The sequence below is a fragment of the Terrapene carolina genome, unplaced genomic scaffold (assembly GCF_002925995.2).
Source record: "Terrapene carolina triunguis isolate 2854851 unplaced genomic scaffold, T_m_triunguis-2.0 Scaffold580, whole genome shotgun sequence".
In the NCBI taxonomy this organism is placed as follows: domain Eukaryota; kingdom Metazoa; phylum Chordata; order Testudines; family Emydidae; genus Terrapene; species Terrapene triunguis.
The window spans coordinates 9791523-9811527 of NW_020664931.1; the positions used below are offsets into that span (position 1 = coordinate 9791523).

Below are 20005 nucleotides of genomic sequence, written 5' to 3' on the forward strand. Positions count from 1 at the left end.
GCTTGTCATTGCAGTCCTATTCTCTTCATCTAGGTAGTTTGTCTCCACTCCTCAGGCTTCCCATCTCAGTTCTTCTCCTTGCCCACCCAGTCCCAATCTTCCCATCCTGGTTCTTGGTTCAGTCTCTCTTTCCTGCCCAGTCTCAAGTCACCTCCACCCACATTCTCCCACCACAAAGGCTCCCAGTCCCATTCTTCTTTCCTCAGCTGTACAATCTGTTGTCCTTAACCCCATCCTGCTGACACTTTGTCAGTCTCTTTGCCTAGCCAATCCTAGTCTCATCTCTTCTCTCCCTCCCCCCCCCAGCATCTCATCTGATTTCAGTCCCTTATCCCACTCTCATTTTCCCTCCCCAACTCTAATCTTAGTCTCTCTGTCCACCCAGTCCTCGCCTCCCTCCTTTAACTCCCAGTCCCCCTCTCCCACCTGCTGCGCCACACTCAATCTTGGTTTTTTCTTTCTTTTCCTAGTCTTGTTTCCTCTGTCCCCCCTAGGTCTGGCTGTTGTCCCTTCTGTGTTCAAATCAGATGGCTTCCTGCTCCTCACTAAGTAGTGCAAGCAGAGGGGTCATTGACAGTGCAGGAGAGAAGGGTTTCCTGTTCGGTTCCAATGTCTGACTCGAGTATGGCCCATCTTAGCCCAAACTGCAGTTGCCAGGGAAAGTCCTGCTCAGGCCTGGATTGGAGTATGCCTCGTGTGGATGGAATCTCCTGAGAACTTAATGCTAAACTCTCAGTTTCTACTGCACATGTGTGAACAACAATTTTTCAAAGGCTTATAACTTTGCCAAATGTGGGTGGATTTTCACAAAGATGGCAAAAAGTACATCCCCAACAAAGAGGCCACCCCCTTGCCAAATTTCAAGTCCCTGCTCAACAGTATGGGAGTGCTAGAGCTTCTCAAGAAAGGAGTCTGTTCAGCATGGGCAAAATCATGGTTCCTCCCCGCCCCTTCTAACTTTGTTCTCACGAACAGCTGAATAGTTTTGGCTGAAAACTTAAAACAAAACAAAACCACCAGCATGCAGCAGATACCCAGTCCAGAAAATTTCAGTCCAAATGGCCAAAGTTCAGCAAAGTTGTAAGCAACTGAAGACAGGGTCTTAAAATAGAACTATCAGACAACCTTAATACTAGCCGATGCTACCCACTCTGCCTGTACATTGGGACGTGGAGCACATAATCATTTACTATAGAATGGTACTCTTTTGGTCTTCATGATTACATAAACAAAACACCATAAGTGAGTGCTGAACACTGAATCAGCATGATGTATCAGACAGATCAGGTGTTGATCTCATTCATAAAAATTTATGCCCTAACCTATCCCTCACAATTTAAAGACAACCCAGTAAACTTCGGTCCAGATCCTGGCTCTCTGCTCTCTTTGCACTGCTCTGGTAACCATTAGGAGAGTTGAAACGGCCACATCTCTAGCTACGGGTCCATAGTCCATGGGAAACATCCCAATGGTCATAGAGCCAGTATAGCTCACTCCTAAGCTTCCTCCTGCAGCCCCTGGTGAAGGGGAGCGTTAGGCTGTCATGGAGGGAGGGTGTGGTTGCAACAGGCTGTGAAGTTCCTATCTGCTGGTCGAGTTCAGAGTAGCCTTGAGGCTGCTCTAATCTCCACTGGAACCAGGGCTGCCACAAACCCAGCCTGACCATCAGAGAACCATAACCAGGAATTGGGGCTTCTTTTCCGCAGGAGCTTTTCTTGTAACTATTAGCTCGTGTGCATTGCCAGATGTATATAAACTCGCTGCTTTGATTTAGCTGAAGTACTTGATTTAATTTGAATACTGTGTAATTGTTTTCTTCCGAGAGTGTAGTGATGCATGTACTTTGATATGGGAGGGAAAGGACTGTTAACTTTTTATGTTTGACTACTGCTGGCGAGATATAGATATAGTTGCATTTCTTATACTGTTCTTAATACCATAAAAATACTATTACTGGAGGTCCAGCAAAAGCAATCTGACAGCATCTCGGAAGCAATACTGCACTGACTACAAGGTAGAGTTTAAAGTTTACACCACACAGGTATCTGGCTGATCATTTTGTATACTAAGTTTAATTTAAAAGAGTTGTTTCTATGTCAAGCTTAAAGCTATAAAATGAGCAATGATAGAAATGAAGACATGCTGTTAATTTTAGTGTATTAAGTGGTGCCCCATAATTAAATTTCATTGTCACTAGTAGGTGATTGGGTATACAGTTGCAATCCATTCATCAAGCAGAATTTGTTTACTTTGTTCACAAAATTACGGAATAAAACCACTCGGATAAAAATGGGGGAGCTCAGAGGCAGAGCTGCTAGCCAATTATCCACATGTTTTATTGGTCCAGTCTATTACACAGTGATACAAGGATTTCACTTTTTCCAGAGTGAACATGAGGATAAATTCCTAATGAATTGACAGATTCAGCAGCTGCAGGTCAACACATGAATGTATAATCCATTTATCTCTTACTGTAATGGGTACTAAAACCCATTGTTTTCGAGTCATTTGCTTATAAAACAAAGTATATTCTGGGTAAACCTCATATGTCACCACGAGTTTTAGATTTTATAAACTCAAGACTTGGAGTCTCTTACTAAAAGTACTTGAAGACAGTGACAAAAATCTACAATGAAAGTCACCCCTACAATCCCAGTTCTTTTATTGCTAGGTGTGCATTGTTTGTGCTATTTCAGCTACATTGTACTGCAGTGCTGAAGTCTAAACATTATTTAAAGCATAGTCCTATTTTTTTTTTTTTTTTTTTTTAGGCCTTGGATTTGTATTTCTATTAGGATGAGGATGCATCCTCACTGCAGAAAGTGTGACTTGATGCTGTTATCATATGCACTTGCTTAAAACTCTTGATTTCAAAAGCAACACCTTAATAGCTCCCAATAATATTTGAGTAGTTCAGTGGAGCTGACAGCATGTGGTGCTGTTCTTTCTTTATAGGATGATATTAACCACAGCTGAGTTGTTCATATTTACTGTACAGATATGCAGAATAAAGCTCTCAATACGAAATTATGTAGTGTCCATGGGCTCTTCTAAGTAGGCACATGCTGATGTAATCGAACTACTTTAATTGAAGTCATTTATATTAATAATGTATAGGCACTCAGATGGTGGGAGTATGCTTAGATCTGTAGTATTGTCTTTGGTTAAGACAACTCCCCACCCCTTCACGTTAGTCTTTGTGGTTGCACAGTCAAATGAACAAGTTTCACAGAAACTATGATTATCTGTAACTTGCTGTCAGTCATGGAATTGTAACTAACCGAAAAGCATGCAGTCGGATAGCATGGTTTGTTTCTGTCAGGTTTTAGGCTTTGTCTACACTGGCACTTTTGTCGCTAAAACTTTTGTCATGCAGCATTGTGGAAAAACTCCCCCCCCTCACCCCCCCGAACGACGAAGGTTTTAGCGACGGACAGCACTTGGTCGTCGGGAGCCACACTCCTGGCAACGAAGTTACCACCCCTCATTGGAGGTGGTTTTATTTTGTTGCCGGGCGAGCTCTCTCCTGGCGATAGAGTGGCCACACTGCACACCTTACAACGGTGCAGCTGCAGTGGCACAGCCGTGCCCTTGTAAGGTGCACAGTGTAGACATAGCCTAAGGGCATGGCTACACTTGCAAATGTAGAGCACTTTGAGTTAAACCAGCCTTCATAGAGCGCAATAGGGAAAGCGCTGCAGTCTGTCCACACTGACAGCTGCAAGCGCACTGGCGTGGCCATATTTGCGGCACTTGCAGCAGCATTGGGAGTGGTACATTGTGGGCAGCTATCCCACAGAGCACCTCTTCCCATTCTGGCGCTGTGGTTTGTGGGAAGGGGCCGGGGGATGCAGGGCATTCTGGGTCCTGTCCCAACGCCCTGTGATGCATTGCTTCGCATCCCAGCAATCCCTCTGCTTCCGTTCACAATTGGCGCCATCTTTCAACTTTTTTTGTACTGCGCGCTCTGTCTTCCCTTCCGGTCTGCGGAAATGGATCCCGAACTGCTGAGGAATATGCTGACAAGTCTCGCCAGCACATCAGGTTTGGCAGTCGAGTTATTCCTTAAGATCCAAAGTGACAGTGAGGACTCGGTCGATGATATCGACTCGTGTAATGCATATGACATGAGATTGCTTGTGGCATTCACGGACATGCTCACCACCATGGAATGGTACTTTTGGGCTCGGGAAACAAGCATGGAGTGGTGGGATCACATCGTCATTTAAGTCTGGGATGACGAGCAGTGGCTGCAGAACTTTCGGATTAGAAAAGCCACTTTCATGGGACTATGTGAGGAGCTCGCCCCCACTCTGCGGCGCAAGGACATGAGATTGAGAGCTGCCCTGCCGGTGGAGAAGCGGGTGGCTATTGCAATCTGGAAGCTGGCAACTCCAGACAGCTACCGATCGGTCGCTAACCAGTTTGGAGTGGGGAAGTCGACCATTGGAATCATGTTGATGCAAGTTTGCAGGGCCATTAATCGCATCCTGCTCAGAAGAACCGTGACTCTGGGTAACATGCATGACATTGTGGCTGGCTTTGCACAAATGGATTTCCCTAACTGTGGAGGGGCGATAGATGGGATGCATATTCCTATTCTGGCACCACCCCACCTAGCATCCGAGTACGTTAATCGGAAGGGGTATTTCTCTGTGGTTCTCCAGGCACTTGTGTATCACCGTGGGCGTTTCATTGACATTAAAACAGGCTGGCCCGGAAAGGTGCATGACGCACGCATCTTTCGGAACACTGGCCTGTTCAGGAAGCTGCAAGCCGGGACTTTTTTCCCAGATTGGAAGATCACCGTAGGGGAAGTCGAAATGCCCATTGTGATCCTTGGAGACCCCGCTTACCCTTTAATGCCGTGGCTCATGCAACCCTACACAGGGAGCCTTCATAGCAGCAAGGAGCAGTTCAACAACAGGCTGAACCGGTGCAGAATGACTGTGGAGTGTGCTTTTGGCCATTTAAAGGGTCGCTGGCACTCTCTGTATGGGAAGCTGGACCTGGCCAATAACAGCATCCCCGCGGTTATATACGTGTGCTGTACCCTCCATAACATTTGTGAAGGAAAGGGTGAAAGATTCACTCAGGCATGGAACTCGGAGATTCAACACCTGGAGGCTGAATTTGAACAGTCAGAGAGCAGGGCTATTAGAGGGGCCCAGCGCGGGCTGCAAGGATTAGGGATGCTTTGAGGGAGCAATTTGAGGCTGAAAGCCACCAGTAATGTCTGGTGCCCTGCACAGGAGTGAAGTGCAGTGGTTCCAATGTTAGTTGGAATCTGTGTTTGCTACGTATGATACACTGACTTGCAGTGCCTGTTGCTTTCCTGGGCTAAGGTATCTTTTATTTTATGCAATAATAAAGAATGTTTTCAAAGCAAAAAAGTCCATTTTTTTAAAAGAAAATGCATTTATTGAAAAGAAACACAACTGTTTGGGAAACAGAAAGGGCAAGGAGGTGGGGTGGGGAACGGTTCAATCACTGATTTGCGTATGTCCTGTTATCATACTCAGCCTTCCTGTCTGGAGTGCTGTGCAATGAGTGCTGCACTTCAGGATGGTAATACTGCATGGTGATGGGGGTTGAGTGCAGTGGGTAAGGGTCGTAGTTTTCAGGGCTAGGTGGTGAAGCTACAGGTGTTGGAGGCAGCTGGTGGCAGTAAGAACCCGGATGTTGGGGAAAGTGGGTTGGAGGTGACATGGGGGCACAAGGGAAAGAGTTTTGGGACAAGCGCTGCAGGGGGGTCGGGCGTGGTAGTGCTCCGCCCGCATGGCTACGAGCGCCTGGATCGAGTCCGCTTGGCGCTCCATGATGCTTATCAGCCATTCCGTGCTTTGGTGCCAGCGATCCGCATTCTGCTGGCGGACCTTCCTTTCACTCTCCCGCCACTCCTGCACTTTTTGATTTTCATGCAGCATGTCCTCTTTGCTTCTATGTGGCCTCTTCCTAATTCTTTGCAGCCTCTCAGCTGGTGATAACATGGATGGCTGAGATCTCAAGGTTGCATCCGTAAAGGCAAAATGCAACACTTTACAGAGGCAGCGTTGTTCACACCAGACAGAGCAATGATTCCCCCGTACTTAAGGAGAGCAAGCACAGTCTACACAATAGCATAATTTGCCCGTCCCAAAGCGAGCGCACACAACCCACTGGAGCCCCAAAATGGTGAGTAAGCACAGGGTCAAGGGGGATTCATGGCTGCACTGTCGTCTGGGTTTCTGTGCCTTGGGGAGAGCCAACAACTGCAGGGGGCCGCTATACTGAACAGTGTCCCCACATTTTCCACAGGCGTTCGTCCTGGAAGATATCTTGATGCTGAGGGTGACCTGGGAAGCAAGGGAGGGTCTTCTACACTGCAGCTTCTGCCCTGGCCCATATGCAGCTTGCCTGTGTGCAGCAATGGTCACCCCGCCCCTCACGGCACAGTGGCGCGGACATGTTAGCCTGACTGGGACAAGGACCACAGTGGCTCTCCCACGAAACCTGTGCAAGCTCATTGCCCAAGTTCTGGCTGAGACCTTTGAAGAGGTCACTGAGGCCGATTACCGCGATGTGAGAGAGCACATCAACGCCCTATTCTGCATCTAGGCATGCATGCAGCCCTAGCCCTCCTCGCCCCAAGAGCCCGCACTGAATAGCTTTCTTCCCAAAATAAAAGCCGCTTACCGGGAACCTCCTCTGGTGTTTGTCCTTCCCCAAGCACAGGCCACTGCGACTGGCTACCTTCCTCCTGGCTTGAGAACAGCTCCTGGCTGCATGCATCTAGGGATGCCGGGGTGTCTTCCTCCTCCTCAGCACCCTTGCTCCCGCTTTGCTCCTTCTCCTCCTCCTGCCTTGTTGGACTGGGCTCTGAAGTGTCCATGGTGGTCCTCGGAGTGGAGGGGGGATCACTGCCAAGTATCACGTCCAGCTCTTTGTAGAAATGGCAGGTCGTGGGGGCAGCACCGGAGCGGCAGTTTGCCTTGCGGGCTTTGCGGTAGGCATTCCGCAGCTCCTTCACTTTAACCCTGCACTGCAGAGCGTCCCAGTCATGGCTCCTTTCCATCATGTCCCTTGATATCTGCCCGAAGGTATCGTAATTCCTACGGTTGGAACGCAGCTAGGACTGGACAGCTTCCTCCCCCGAAACACTGATGAGGTCCAACACCTCGCCATTGCTCCATACTGGGGATGACCTGGCGCGTGGAGGCATGGTCACCTGGAAAGATTCGCTGAGAGCACTCCACGCCTGGCTGAGCAAACAGGAAGGGGATTTTCAAAATTCCCAGAGAATTTAAAGGGCGGGTCTGACGGTTGGTCACCTCAGGGCAGGGCAGTGGAGTTCAAACTGATGACCAGAGTGGCTAGAACAGGCATTGTGGGACACTTCTGGAGACTGGTCAGAGCGCATTAACAGACCAGGGCGTCCACATTGGCTCCGCAGTGCTCCAGCGGGGACGCATCACACGTTATTCCGCTCACCAAGGTGGAGTACCAGGAGCGCTTTAGCCACGGAGTCAGAGCGCTCTACATGCCTTTCCAGTGTGGATGGGTCGTGAGTTAGAGCGCACTGGGCTGCTTTAATGCGCTCTAACTCGCAAGTGTAGCCATGCCCTGAGTGTGTCTTTTGGGAAATTTTTAAACTGGTTTTTGGCTTTAGAAGAATCAGTTACACAAAGCCAGCTATCGTAAATTCTCTGAGAAGCACACATTAGGTGCTGATAATCTCCCCTCCCCCCATAAGTAAATACACCAAGCTGTGAGCAGTAGGTAAGGTTGTGTGGATGATTCCCTGACATTCACATCCTGTGAGCTGCCAGGGGATCAGGCACATCATTGGCTTGCAGTGATGAAAATAGAGGAGCATGGTGTTGGTCGTCCTGACCCCAACAATTTGTTATTTAATTAAAATGGTCTTTTGACCCACAGCCTTGGGTGGTTCTGTTTAGTAAATTTTAAATCACATTTTCTTTCCAAGTGGACATGCACACCTATTAGAAAGAGGCCTTAGTTCTTTTCTAAGTGCAGTCTGATTGTAAACTCTCCAAGGCAGGGACTCTTGTTGGTTTGTTGTGTTGTATAGTATGCTTTTGGCATTTATCACAAATCTTGTTTTTCAGGTGGCAGAGATAAACGTGGAGGCCCCATTCTAACATTTCCAGCTCGCAGCAATCATGATAGAATACGACAAGAGGACCTTAGGAGACTAATATCATACCTAGCTTGTATCCCTAGGTAAGAACCGATCACTTGTTAAGCTTTCAAACTTTACACTGTTGGTTAGTGAAACTGTTGGTTAGTGTTGCAGCATCTTTCCCGGTTATGAAATGAAATGGGTTAAGGAGCAATGCAAGTTCACGCCCCTCACTGTTTTTAAGGTCATGGCTACACTTGCAGATGTAGAGTGCTGTGAGTTAAACCAGCCCTTGGAGACCGCAGTAGGGAAAGCACTGCAGTGTGTCCACACTGTCAGATTCAAGCGCACTGGCGTGTCCACATTAGCAGCTCTTGCAACGGCCACAGAGAGCAGTGTATTGCGGTAGCTATCCCAGCATGCAAGTGGCTGCAACATGCTTTTCAAATGGGGGGGGGGGGGGGGGGGTGAGGGGGAATGTGTGGGGGTTCGGGGGGGGGAGAGTGGTGGGTTGTTGGGGGAGAGCGTCTCAGCATGCTGTCTTGTAAGTACACACAGCCGCACCCCCCCCTCCCCCCCCCTCTCTCTCTCTCTCTCTCTCTCTCTCTCTCTCTCACAGCTTTCCACAGTAGTGGTTTGCTTTGTCCCGGAGCAGATAAGCATGCCGGCTGTTAGAAACAGAGCTTTGAAAGGGCATATCCGCATTCCTGCAGCGATTCCAAAACAATGACAAGAGTGGCCACTTGACTTAAGGGGATTATGGGACATTTCCGGAGGCCGATCAGAGCGCAGTAATGCAACACCTCATTCACACTGACGCCCAGGCATTTCAGCCGAGGCGCACCAAGTGTTATGCTTCTCGTGGAGGTGGATTACCAGGAGCGCTCCAGCTGCAGAGTCCAGGCGCTCTAAGTGCCTTGCCAGTGTGGACGGGTCATGAGTTAGGGCGCCCGGGTCTGCTTTAATGCGCTCTAAGTCGCAAGTGTAGCCATGCCCTAAGCTGCTTAGAAAAAGACTTAACAGCAAATTGGGCTGCCTGTGGAATGTGGATTGCTGGCAGACTGGCTGCTGCATGTCAGCTGGGTGTAGGCAGTGGTCTAGATGGTCATACAAGGGTGCTTGCATTCTGAAATAATGAGAACATCACTCAAAAGACTTGTCAAAAGTAGAGGAAAAAGTTGATTTAAAAACCACGTTAGTACCTAGTGTTGATAGCATTGAACACCTCGGCCGCCTCGGGTTGACCATGATCTGTTAACACATTTTAGTGGTATTGAAGTCTACCGTAGTTGCTAACAGGTCTTGAACTAGCACAGTTACAATTAATTGACTAACTAAACTTGTTGATGCAAGGCCTAAGAAGAAAGCAATATGTAAAACTATAAAGAATACCTGTTTGAATAATAACGTAGTATACCATGGTAACTTGGACATCTTATATGCTCTGAAACACAACGAAAAACACCTTCAAAAATACACAAATTGGAGCTGGTATTAAAGAAAAGTATCTGCCCCAACCTCTGCTTCAGCTGAGCTATTCTCAGTGCAGGACAGAGTGGGGACAGAGATGACTACTGTATGCCCTTTATTCTGGGTCCAGCTAAGGCCTGCCAACTCTGGTGTGAGTTAAATTAGCCCGAAGGCTGCTTTCATCACCTCAGCAGTCTGACCTGAAGGAGTGGTTCTAATAGCTGAGACTAGCTGGAAGGCAGTAGTACAAAGCCACAAGACCTTCTCTCTGGCAAGGCCTCCTATGGCAGGGGTTCCAAGAAGGAATTGAGAAATAGTTTCTACATCCAGGGAAGTCTCGTTAAACTAGTGTTACCCCTGATGGCTGAACTGTCTGGCTGTACAGCACTTTTAAACTGCCAAAGTGGTAAAAAGGAGCTGTCTCTTACAGATAGTAAGGGCTGGCTTATACACAAACTGAAAACAGACCCCCAAAAAGTGTGCATTAAAACTGATTTCCTTTGTTTTGGCACAAGTTTGTGTAAACAAGCCACTGTAACTTATGATATGGTAGGGGGCTAAACAATCCTCCAACGCATGCTTTCCTAATGTCACCTGAGTCTTTTGGGAGAATCCCTGTATTATGTGACTCTTACCTATTTCTGACTGGCTGTTCCTTGTCTGTTACACAATATTTTTTGAATTTGAGGTAGTTCACATGCTTTGCTATTGGTGTGTTTTAAGTGGTTTACACAATGGCAGGGGGTTCTGGGAACTGAATAGGTGTGGCAAAGCTACTAGCTTTAATGGACAAGAGATTTCACCCTCCGTGATTTAATTATCTCAAGGGAATAGAAAGGTGTTGGAGGCTTGTATTCATGAATGTGTTCAGGGCTGGAAACGGCTGCCGGTGCTACACCTGAGTTGGGCTCCAAGTGAGCAGAAGAGATCTGTTATCTTTGCCCCACCACCTGTCCCTTCCCAAAACAAGTCATGAGGAAAGCCATAGACTCTCAGCAGGATTTGATAGGGAAGGGGCAAAGTGGTACTGGCTAGAGTTCCGAGGGAGTAAGCTGAAGCGGAAGGTAGCTATTGCAGCCACTAAGTAGAAGGACCGTTAAGGTGCGAAACAGAAGATTTTGCTGGAGAGGAAGGTCAGTTTTAGAGCCTTGGATCCATTGTCAGTTAATGGCAGGGGGGCTCCCCTAGCCCTTGTAGCTGGGAGCAATGCCTTTCCTATTCAGGGTGGAGGAGAAGGAGGAACAAGTGCAAAATAGAGAAGCAGTGACCTCCCCTGTTCCCTCTGTGTACTTACAGCAGCAAGTGAAAGGCCACTGTGCTAGGATATATCTATTAAAATGGGTAACAATAGCAGTGCTTCAGGTATAAGCAGATCTCTGGCTAAGCCTGGGCGGTATTGTCTTTTCTTAGCTATCACCCCAGTTAAAGTCCAACTGCAGCATGGTTTTATCTTTTTCTGAGTAGACCACTGCCAGGGAACAACTACTGGGTTAAGGCTTAGTTTTCAAAAATGAATCAGGAGCACAAGTTCCGTTGAAAGTCATTGGGACTTGTACTCTCAATTAACTAGATGCTTTTGAAAATCTTGTCATAAATTCACTCTTTGAGAATTCCACTACAGCAATTTTTATGTTGCTTTTGTTCAGGGCTAATACATATGGATACATTTGTGTCTAATTTTTTTTCTCTGAGCAGATTGGTTTCACACCAGCATTCAGTTTGACTGTTCTTTAGAAAACTTAAATTGAGAGAAAATATGATGTGAAATTAATAAACCTAAAGGTGATCTGAGCCGTAGCCTTATTTTAATGCTTTTACATTTTAAAAATGTAAAAGGTAAGGATTAAATCAAGCTGCTGCTTTGCTGCACAAAAATTGATGAACAAATTCTCTAGAATGTAGTTAGTTGAGTCACAAACAAACATATTTTAAAATACTTGACCTTTTTTGACCCCACTCTGAATAAATTATTTTTTAGGGCTCAATGTTTCAAATCTTGGTCATTCAAGTGGTCCAAATTCACTCACGTAGTCTCATTGATTTGGTGATGTGCTTTCAAAGTTTGCTGCAGTTTCTTTCCAGACTAAAAATAAGAGCACATAACTATTGTACATAGAGCTAGGTGAATAATGGATTTTCCTGGTTCGCTGCCAGTTCTAAAACAATAACAATAACAATAACAATAATAATAATAAATAATAAAAAGTTTGACCCAAACTGAATCCAAAAATTGCAGAAAATGTCAATGAATCAAAAAATTAGAGTACGGGGAAGCATTTAAATGAAAATGTTTGTTTGGCCTGAAATGGATTTTTATTCTGACATCTGTAAAGGGCTAGAGTCACAAATAGGCATTTGGGGGTGGAGGTCGTAGCACCCTCCTTACAACTTTTAGACCACTGGCTTTGGGAGACCCAGCTACCAGCCTATAGAGGCTCTTTGGCCAAATGACTATGGTCATTATGACAATGAGTTTGTCATTTGGCCATTGGGTCACTCCGTATATGGGGAGGAATGAGGTGCCTGGCCAGAGTGGGATGTCCCAGATGGGTTGGGGGAGGAATGGGGCATGGGCTTCCAGTACCCTGATTTCCACTAAAATAGTCCCATAGAGTGCCCATTTGATGCTGCTGGCGGAAGAAACTCTGTAGTGCCATAACCCCTCACCCCAAGATTGTCATTAATGACAACACGGTGATTGTCGTGGAAATCAGGACTTTCCAGTGCCATAGAGTGTAGGGCTGCTTTCTGCTCAGCCAGTAAAACTGAGCTCACGTTTTACCAATGGGTAGACTTCACTTTTTTCCTCAGCAGCCTGGAAAACTTTTTCATCCGCTATTTTTAGATTATACTTAACTTTTAGGTTGGTCAGTCTGGATTATTTGACCTTGGGACCACAGCACTGCTAATGTTTAACACTGGACACATCTTTCATAGATACCTATTTAACTGTCTTCATGCATTTTTGTTTGAGACTCATCCAGTTAATTTGCATAGCAAAGTTGAGTACTAGAGTACCCCCACTCTCCAGACACGAAGAGGTATGTCATTGATGTGCAGAAAGGATAAAAAAATCAGGTATTAATTAATGCATTTTGCTGCTAAAATGGACTGTGTATCCTTCCATGGGGTACAGCGTGAGAGAATAAAATATAGGTATACAAAATGAATGATACTAGTACAGCATTGAAAAACAGCTTGTGAATATGGTTGCTGCTCTGCTGATTCACAACAAGGCTGAAAAATAACTACATAGAGAGCTTGGAAATGAACTACTAATCTTGACTAAGAGCAAGTTTTGTGTTTCCTTTACCAGGGTGTAGTTCTAGACCTGGTTAGTTCGTCTGATTGTAAGCATTTAGGCCAAATCCTGCTCCTGTTACACAGGTAACTGAATTACCAAGAATTGTGATGGAACAAGAGACGCCTAATTTGGCCTTTAACTTGTAATAGTGCATATGAACATTTTCTTTTCTTTTCTTTCTCCCCCCAGTGAAGAAGTTTGTAAACGAGGATTCACAGTGATTGTAGACATGCGTGGATCTAAATGGGACTCTATTAAGCCTCTGCTGAAGATTTTACAGGAATCCTTTCCCTGTTGTATTCATGTTGCACTGATAATCAAGCCGGACAACTTCTGGCAAAAACAGAGGACTAACTTCGGCAGCTCTAAGTTTGAATTTGAGGTAATAGCAAGATAGAAAAATGTAGGCTTACTGCTTAGTTCATGGGGAGTTTTGGTCCAACTAGCTCCGGTTTTTATTAAAAATAGTTGAGCTGAACCTTGGAGTTTGGATGGGTGGAGATCTAAATCAAGCTGCAGGACTGCAAAAAGTGTGGGTCTATTTTTAGTCTCATGTTAAAGGAATCTCTGTTAAATTCATGAAAAAGATCTTGGCCTCTTCCTATGAAGGGAAGAGATTTTTCCACTTAGCCAAGGTAGTGGTAACTGTTAATACCAGTATGACATGCAAAGGAAAGCCGCCACCCAGCCTGTGGTCTTGTCCTCCCACTCTGCAATGGGTACTTCAAAACTTCAACCAAAACAGTCGCCAAAAGGAGTGTAGCTGTTTCTCACGAAGCATGATGAGATGATAAATGTAAACATGAGACATTTTTAAATCGTACTACTTAAAAACAAAAGTTAGCTATAAAAACCCATTGTGAACAAGAGACTGGGTTTCTGCAGGATTTAGTATCTTGCCTCCCAGGGGGTAGGATTTCCAAAGCTGACCTAAGTGCTCCCCTTGAAATGGAAATATATGGAAAGCAAGAGGCTCCACTGCCTAGATTTGTGGTTTCTAAGGCCACATATGCTTTGTAAATAAAGCAGTGTGTGTTGCCTTGGTTGTTTTTAATGTTATATATTGTTCAAAATACAAGCACAGAAAATATTAACTAGATGCTTTGAACTGTATTTTCACTGTATTTTCCAAATGCATCAGATTTGTGATTGCAATATTCTTCATTGTGTTTTAGACTAACATGGTATCTCTGGAAGGCCTTACCAAAGTAGTTGACCCCTCTCAACTAACTCCAGAATTTGATGGCTGTTTGGAGTATAACCATGAGGAATGGATTGAAATCAGAGTTGCCTTTGAGGACTACATAAGCAGTGCAACCCACATGCTGTCCAGACTGGAGGAACTGCAGGATATATTGGCTAAAAAGGAATTGCCTCAGGACTTGGAGGGTGCTCGAAATATGATTGAGGAGCATTCACAATTGAAGAAGAAAGTCATTAAGGCCCCTATTGAGGACCTTGACTTGGAAGGACAAAAGCTGCTCCAGCGGATACAGAGCAGTGAAAGTTTCCCCAAAAAGAACTCTGGGTCAGGGAACGCAGACTTGCAGAACCTTTTACCCAAAGTATCCACCATGTTGGACCGGCTGCACTCAACTCGGCAGCATCTGCATCAGATGTGGCATGTGCGGAAGTTGAAACTGGACCAATGTTTTCAGCTCAGGCTGTTTGAGCAAGATGCTGAAAAGGTAAAAGGGCTGTGGGGTGGAGGGGAAACAAACATGCACCATCACCTCCAAGGTACTAAGGCTGGTCTTGTCTGATTTAAAAAAAAAAAAAAAAAATGACAGTGAAAGCTGCAAAACATTCTCTAAGAACTACTAAGTACAACTTTCCATTGAGCTAGCGGGGACTGTTTTATTCAAAGCGGCTTTTAGTATTTTCTGAACTCGATTTCTAATATGGATAATTGGTGTTTCAGTGAACTTGATTAACTGACAGGGATTTGGGTTTTGAGTGACACACAGACACTTCAGTTGCAGTAAGTTTATTTTAGAATGGTATTTTGGCTGACACAAAATACTGTTAAAGAGCAATGTCCCTCTGCTGCAGCAGGGTGAATGCAGTGATGCATCATCTCAGTCTCTAGTTGAGTGACACTTGCTCAGTCTGTAAGTGGTCAGAATGAGTTAAACTCTCATGAACTACAGGAGGGGGAAAAATATGCCTACATTGACATGTTTAAGAGTCCTGTGTTAATTACTGGGCAAGACGGATGTGCTGTCTAATTTCCTGAGATTCATTTTTAGTGGTTGATAATCTCTTTTGAAAAGAGTGCACACCCTAGTTGTGGGGAAGCCTAATGAAGGGCCATAGATAGAACAGTCACTTCACATTTGTGTTCAGAGTATTACCAGGGTTTGTTTGGTAAGTGGTAAAGAGTTACATGTGCATTAGAGTAAAAGCAGTTCTGCATCAGAAGATGTGACATAGCTAGAAACTGATGACAACTGTATATTTGATCACGAAGCTTTCTAGAAAGATGGTAGCTTCTTCCTAAGAGAGGCTGAAATTAGACTGCCAAAACACTTGAAGAGTGGGTTTTGGCCCATTTTCTAAAATGCTCAGATTATAATTTCGCTTGGAGATGCTGCTACTTATGATCTGTGACCAAAGGAAAATTATCAAAAAAGTAAATAGAAGCTGTTTCTGCCGTGCAGGGATTGAAAAAAAATAAATGGTGCACATAGTGGTTGGAAAACTCTTAACTTCGGTTACATTAGCTCAAAAACACACGCACAGAAAAAATCTGTCCAAGTTTTAATGCTCTCTGTCATCCAGCATTCATGATGCCCCATATCTCCTCAGAAATGTGTTAATTCAGTTACTCTGGCAGGGATTGAAAGCCTACAAAGCTGCAAATTTCTTGCTATGATAATTTTGTACAGAAAGCATATGAAGGAAGAGTTAATGTTTAAGGCACCTAAATATGGCACTTGACAACTATTTTCCTTATTGTCTTACCTGAAAAACTCCTAATTCATATTGTTACTCCTGCTTAAAAGTTTTGGTTGTAAGGTTTATGCCAATCACTCAGAGTTTTGTCTTTTCAGTCTCTCAGAAAAAAAATCTCTTCCCTTTTTTCTATCTCCGAATGACTGGAATAGGTGGGTTATGAGTTGATAAAGCTGAGATTGTTCACCTCTGGGATTTGCTTATATGGGTAGCCGTGCTCTGTGATGGTTAATGTTTCTTGGTTCTTGTCTAAACTAGGAAAAAAGGTGTGGGTATTAATTAGCTAACACGTGCTAAGCAGCTCAGCAAGTTTTAAAGGCATCGTGCTAAACTTATAAAACTTGTCTGTGCTAGCTAGTATGTTCTAATACACACACCTTTTTATTCTAGTCCAGATAAGACCTTAAGACCGTGGTTCTCAACCTATTTACCATTGTGGGCCACATATGCAGCTCTCTGTGTTATGTGGGCCTCATCCACACAATATATATATACTTCCTGTATGACCCTGAGCATGTCACATGGGCCGCAGCTGTGTGCTGATTGGGCCGTGGGTTGAGAACTACTGCCGTAAGAGTATGTATTCACAGCACATGAAGCTTAGACTCTGAATCAGGTTTAAGCCCAAACCCCTTTCAGTCCACACAGAAATTAGTCTGACTAGGCCAGGAACTCTTCTGGACTTGGGCCAGTGTCTGAAGACCAAGTACTGCAGATTCAAGGATGTCAAGGGAACCTTTTGGAAACTCCCTGTCTTCCTGCCTCTTTTATGAGAAATTCATCCGGGTACTGGGAACTGTAGTGTGCACTGAGCACACAATGGTGCATGACTGTGCTGAGTGGGGATGGTGCCCCTATAACCCCCCCAATCAGAGGCACCGCTGGACGAGAGCTGGATGAATGGCAAGAAGTGACCCTGGTGCTGAGGCCGGTAACTGAAGAGGCTATGCCACTGGAATAGATACAGCATATCCTGGGTCCTTACTCAGAGGAGCTGTTTGGGGACAGCCCTTGGGAGCAGTGCACTCTAGAATTGGCATCAGAGCAAACGCCGAAGCCAGACCCTGGTAAGTTTCTGCCGCCATGTCCATTAACATACGGAAGGGAGGAATGTCTATTACGTTATGAATACCAGCCAGGGTCTGGACGTGCTTCTGTTCATGGCAGAGCCCACGCCATTCCCTTAGCACCCCCCGCTTTCCTCCCACCACCACTTGGGATTCAAAATGGATACCGTAAAATGAGGAAGAAAGTTAAGCGGTTATCATAAAATTCTTACTAGTTAATGGCTGTTATAAGGATGGATTGGGGCCCCACAATTAACCTTACATACTCTTCCCCTCTAATACAGTGCACCTTATAAATTAGCCATGCCCATACTGTTCTGTAAACTGAGTCCCCCAAAAAGCTGGCTATTATGAGTCCAAACAAAACGACAATGTGTAATTTGGTCCATGGCTTTCAGTGCTGCTCTGGAGGAGATTTTCAATGGCCAATGTTTTTTGTGTGAATAAAATACAGTCCATTGCTGAAAAGTAACATCTTTTGACCTTGAATTAAAGTAGCCCCTTTGATAAAGTGGAAAATATAATTTTTAATGACTGGACAATGATGTGCTCTCCCACCCCCCTTTGAGACTCTTTCACCTCTGCAGGGCAAATACACGGCACTAGGAGCCTGGGGGAGTGGGCGGGCAAGCAGAAAATCTGAGATGAGCTGGTGGGAGAGATTCTAGATAGAATGAATCAGCAGATAGAGTTCCAGAAGTGCCCAATGAAATATCAGAAGGATAAGGATGAGAGAAGAGTGGAAAGAGAGAGACGCTGCACAGCGTGAGCAGGGATTGGCAGAGAGATTCATGGAGCATGCCTGCAGGTTGAAGGAGGAAGACAGAGTGCAGCAGAAGGAGCAGTTCGAGCTATTACTTTTACTCATGGCTACGACACTGCAGGTTCTACTGCCACTGCCAGCTTTAGCCCCATGCCCTGAATTCCCTCCACACTATTGTGTCCTGCAGACTGTGTAGCAGTTCAGCAGTTGGCTGGATCATGTCACAGGCAATGAACAGTAGCACATGGAATGGGCAGATGTACCCTCTGGATTCATCCATTCAAGTCCAGTTGCAGCCCACAGGTATAAAATGCACCAGAAAGTCAAGCAGGGGACACCCAGGAATAGTTGGCCATGTCATTTGGTAACATGCACCTTTCACTGTTCTGGCACAGAACTTGGTTATTGTGTTGTATGTTTTCAGGGCAGCTGGTCTGCTTTTCTGGTTCTTATATTGGTATTTTAATACATGTATTAAATAAAGTCTTGCTACTGTAGCCTTGTGTGGAATTCAAGTTTTATTATATGTAATCTTAAGTGGCAAACGTTAATAAAGGTCATCACATGCCCATTCTCAGTAAATTTCATAAAATTTACAAACTTCAGAGTAATCCATAAATTGAACTGAAGTACCTGGCCAATATTCATAAAATGTATTACATCTCCATACATTTCATGAAAGTGTTTCCAGAATTCATATTACCAACACAATTAAAAAAGAAAAAGAAAAAAAAAATCCCACAGCTGCCTTTCACCCATACAGAGCATGACTTAAAATAACACTTCATTCCCCCTTATGCATGGCATCATGCAAACCTGGTATGTGGGGACACAAAGCATCCCTAATTTCTGTGGGACATCTGGATCCAGCACCAGTTATGACAGATACACTGGCTGTGTATGCCAGTTCAGAAATCCAGGAGTGTCCTGAGTCTACTAGAAGAGGTTTCCCCTTGTCCTCCCAGACACTGTGCAGTAACCTACCACCTTTCCGAACTTCACAGTCCTGATCATCTCTCAAATCTCTGCCACAACAACTCGCACAGTGATTTGCCAATTCTAAACTGGTTAGCCATAGACCTATAGCAGGCTGGGGTACTAGCTTCCAGATGGCTATGGTGACCTGCTTCTGGACTGGCCTGGCTGCCCTCATGTGGGTGTACTGGCACTGGAGGATGGGGCAAGCTGATTGAATATCTCCAGGAACATCTGTTTCTTCATGCGAAAGGACTGCGCTTTACTAGTCACCCCAAGTCTGTATGATGATGTGATCCCCCAATCTGTGCTGTGGCCCTGCTCCAGAAGTGCTGGTCAACATAGAGGGAATCTGTGGCTAAGGTAACAGACATGAGCAGCATCAGCTGGGTCGTGGCTGGCACGTCAGTACCCCCTTCTGAAAGGTGCCTTTGGCAGCTCAGAAACTGCCGCTGAAGTGTCCACCAGCATCTTGCAGATGCTCTGCCTGATTCGTGAACTAGGACTGGCAGCCTGAGATGGAAAAGTTTTCCCGCCAAGTCGGAATCCATGTTGATGGCTCTGACTGCTGGGAGCATGTGGACTCAAAATGGCTTGGCTGGATGTGTTGGTGGGCTAAAACCATGCAAAATACTTCCTGTCAACTTCCACAGACAGGTTCTCCCATAACCAAGCACAGAGCAGCTTCAGCTAGCCAGAGAGCTAGGAACTCTGGGATATGATGCTAAACACCCAGAGAAGCTGAAGTTCTGACTTGGGTCTGCGTAAAGCAGTTTGGATGTGCCAGCATGGTTGTAAGGTCTGGGTTTCCAATACAGTGTGGATGCCCAAGCGCAGGCTTAGAAACACCAAGTCTGCAGGCGTGGGTCACGCAGACCTGAGATTTTCTTCTAAACTTTCAACCTCTTTGCTCAGGTATGTCTGGACTGCCCTCACATTGAAGCTGTCACACTCTTGGCTTTTCCTGCTCCTAGTTCCTGACATTCAGCCCGGCTACTTATAATATATTCTGTGTTCCCAGCTCATGGAGGAATGGAGAACTGAAGTTACTAGTGTTGCTTTGGTAACCTACGTATATTAAGGCTGATATTTTGAACTTGGCAGCACTTTTGGTTCCTCGCTGTGTTCTTTCATCAAGGAATCCTTTTCACCCAGCTCAGAGAGCAGGTGGTCTCTTCAGTTTAGAATTACGGAGGAGTTGATGATCACAGCAGGGAATCAAGCTCTGCATCTGTTTTGCCGTGCTGCTTGTTCTCTGTAGGGCTTCACCTTCCACCGGCAAAAAACTGAATGGCGCCCCAGCATCAAATATATAATACATTGCATGCAAAAAATCTAGGTGAAGGTTA

At 45.3% G+C, this 20005-nt stretch overlaps 1 protein-coding gene across 1 annotated transcript in view; it reads left to right on the top strand.

Moving 5' to 3' along the window:
* Positions 1-790: 790 nt before the first annotated feature.
* The window catches only part of TRIO (trio Rho guanine nucleotide exchange factor), a 307445-nt gene continuing 288230 nt past the window's right edge, over positions 791-20005 (top strand). Inside the window, exons 1-4 of the mRNA XM_029913308.1 lie at positions 791-878; positions 8109-8223; positions 13086-13278; positions 14072-14584. Coding sequence (XP_029769168.1) covers positions 791-878; positions 8109-8223; positions 13086-13278; positions 14072-14584 — 909 coding nt within the window. The remainder of the gene's footprint in view (positions 879-8108; positions 8224-13085; positions 13279-14071; positions 14585-20005) is intronic.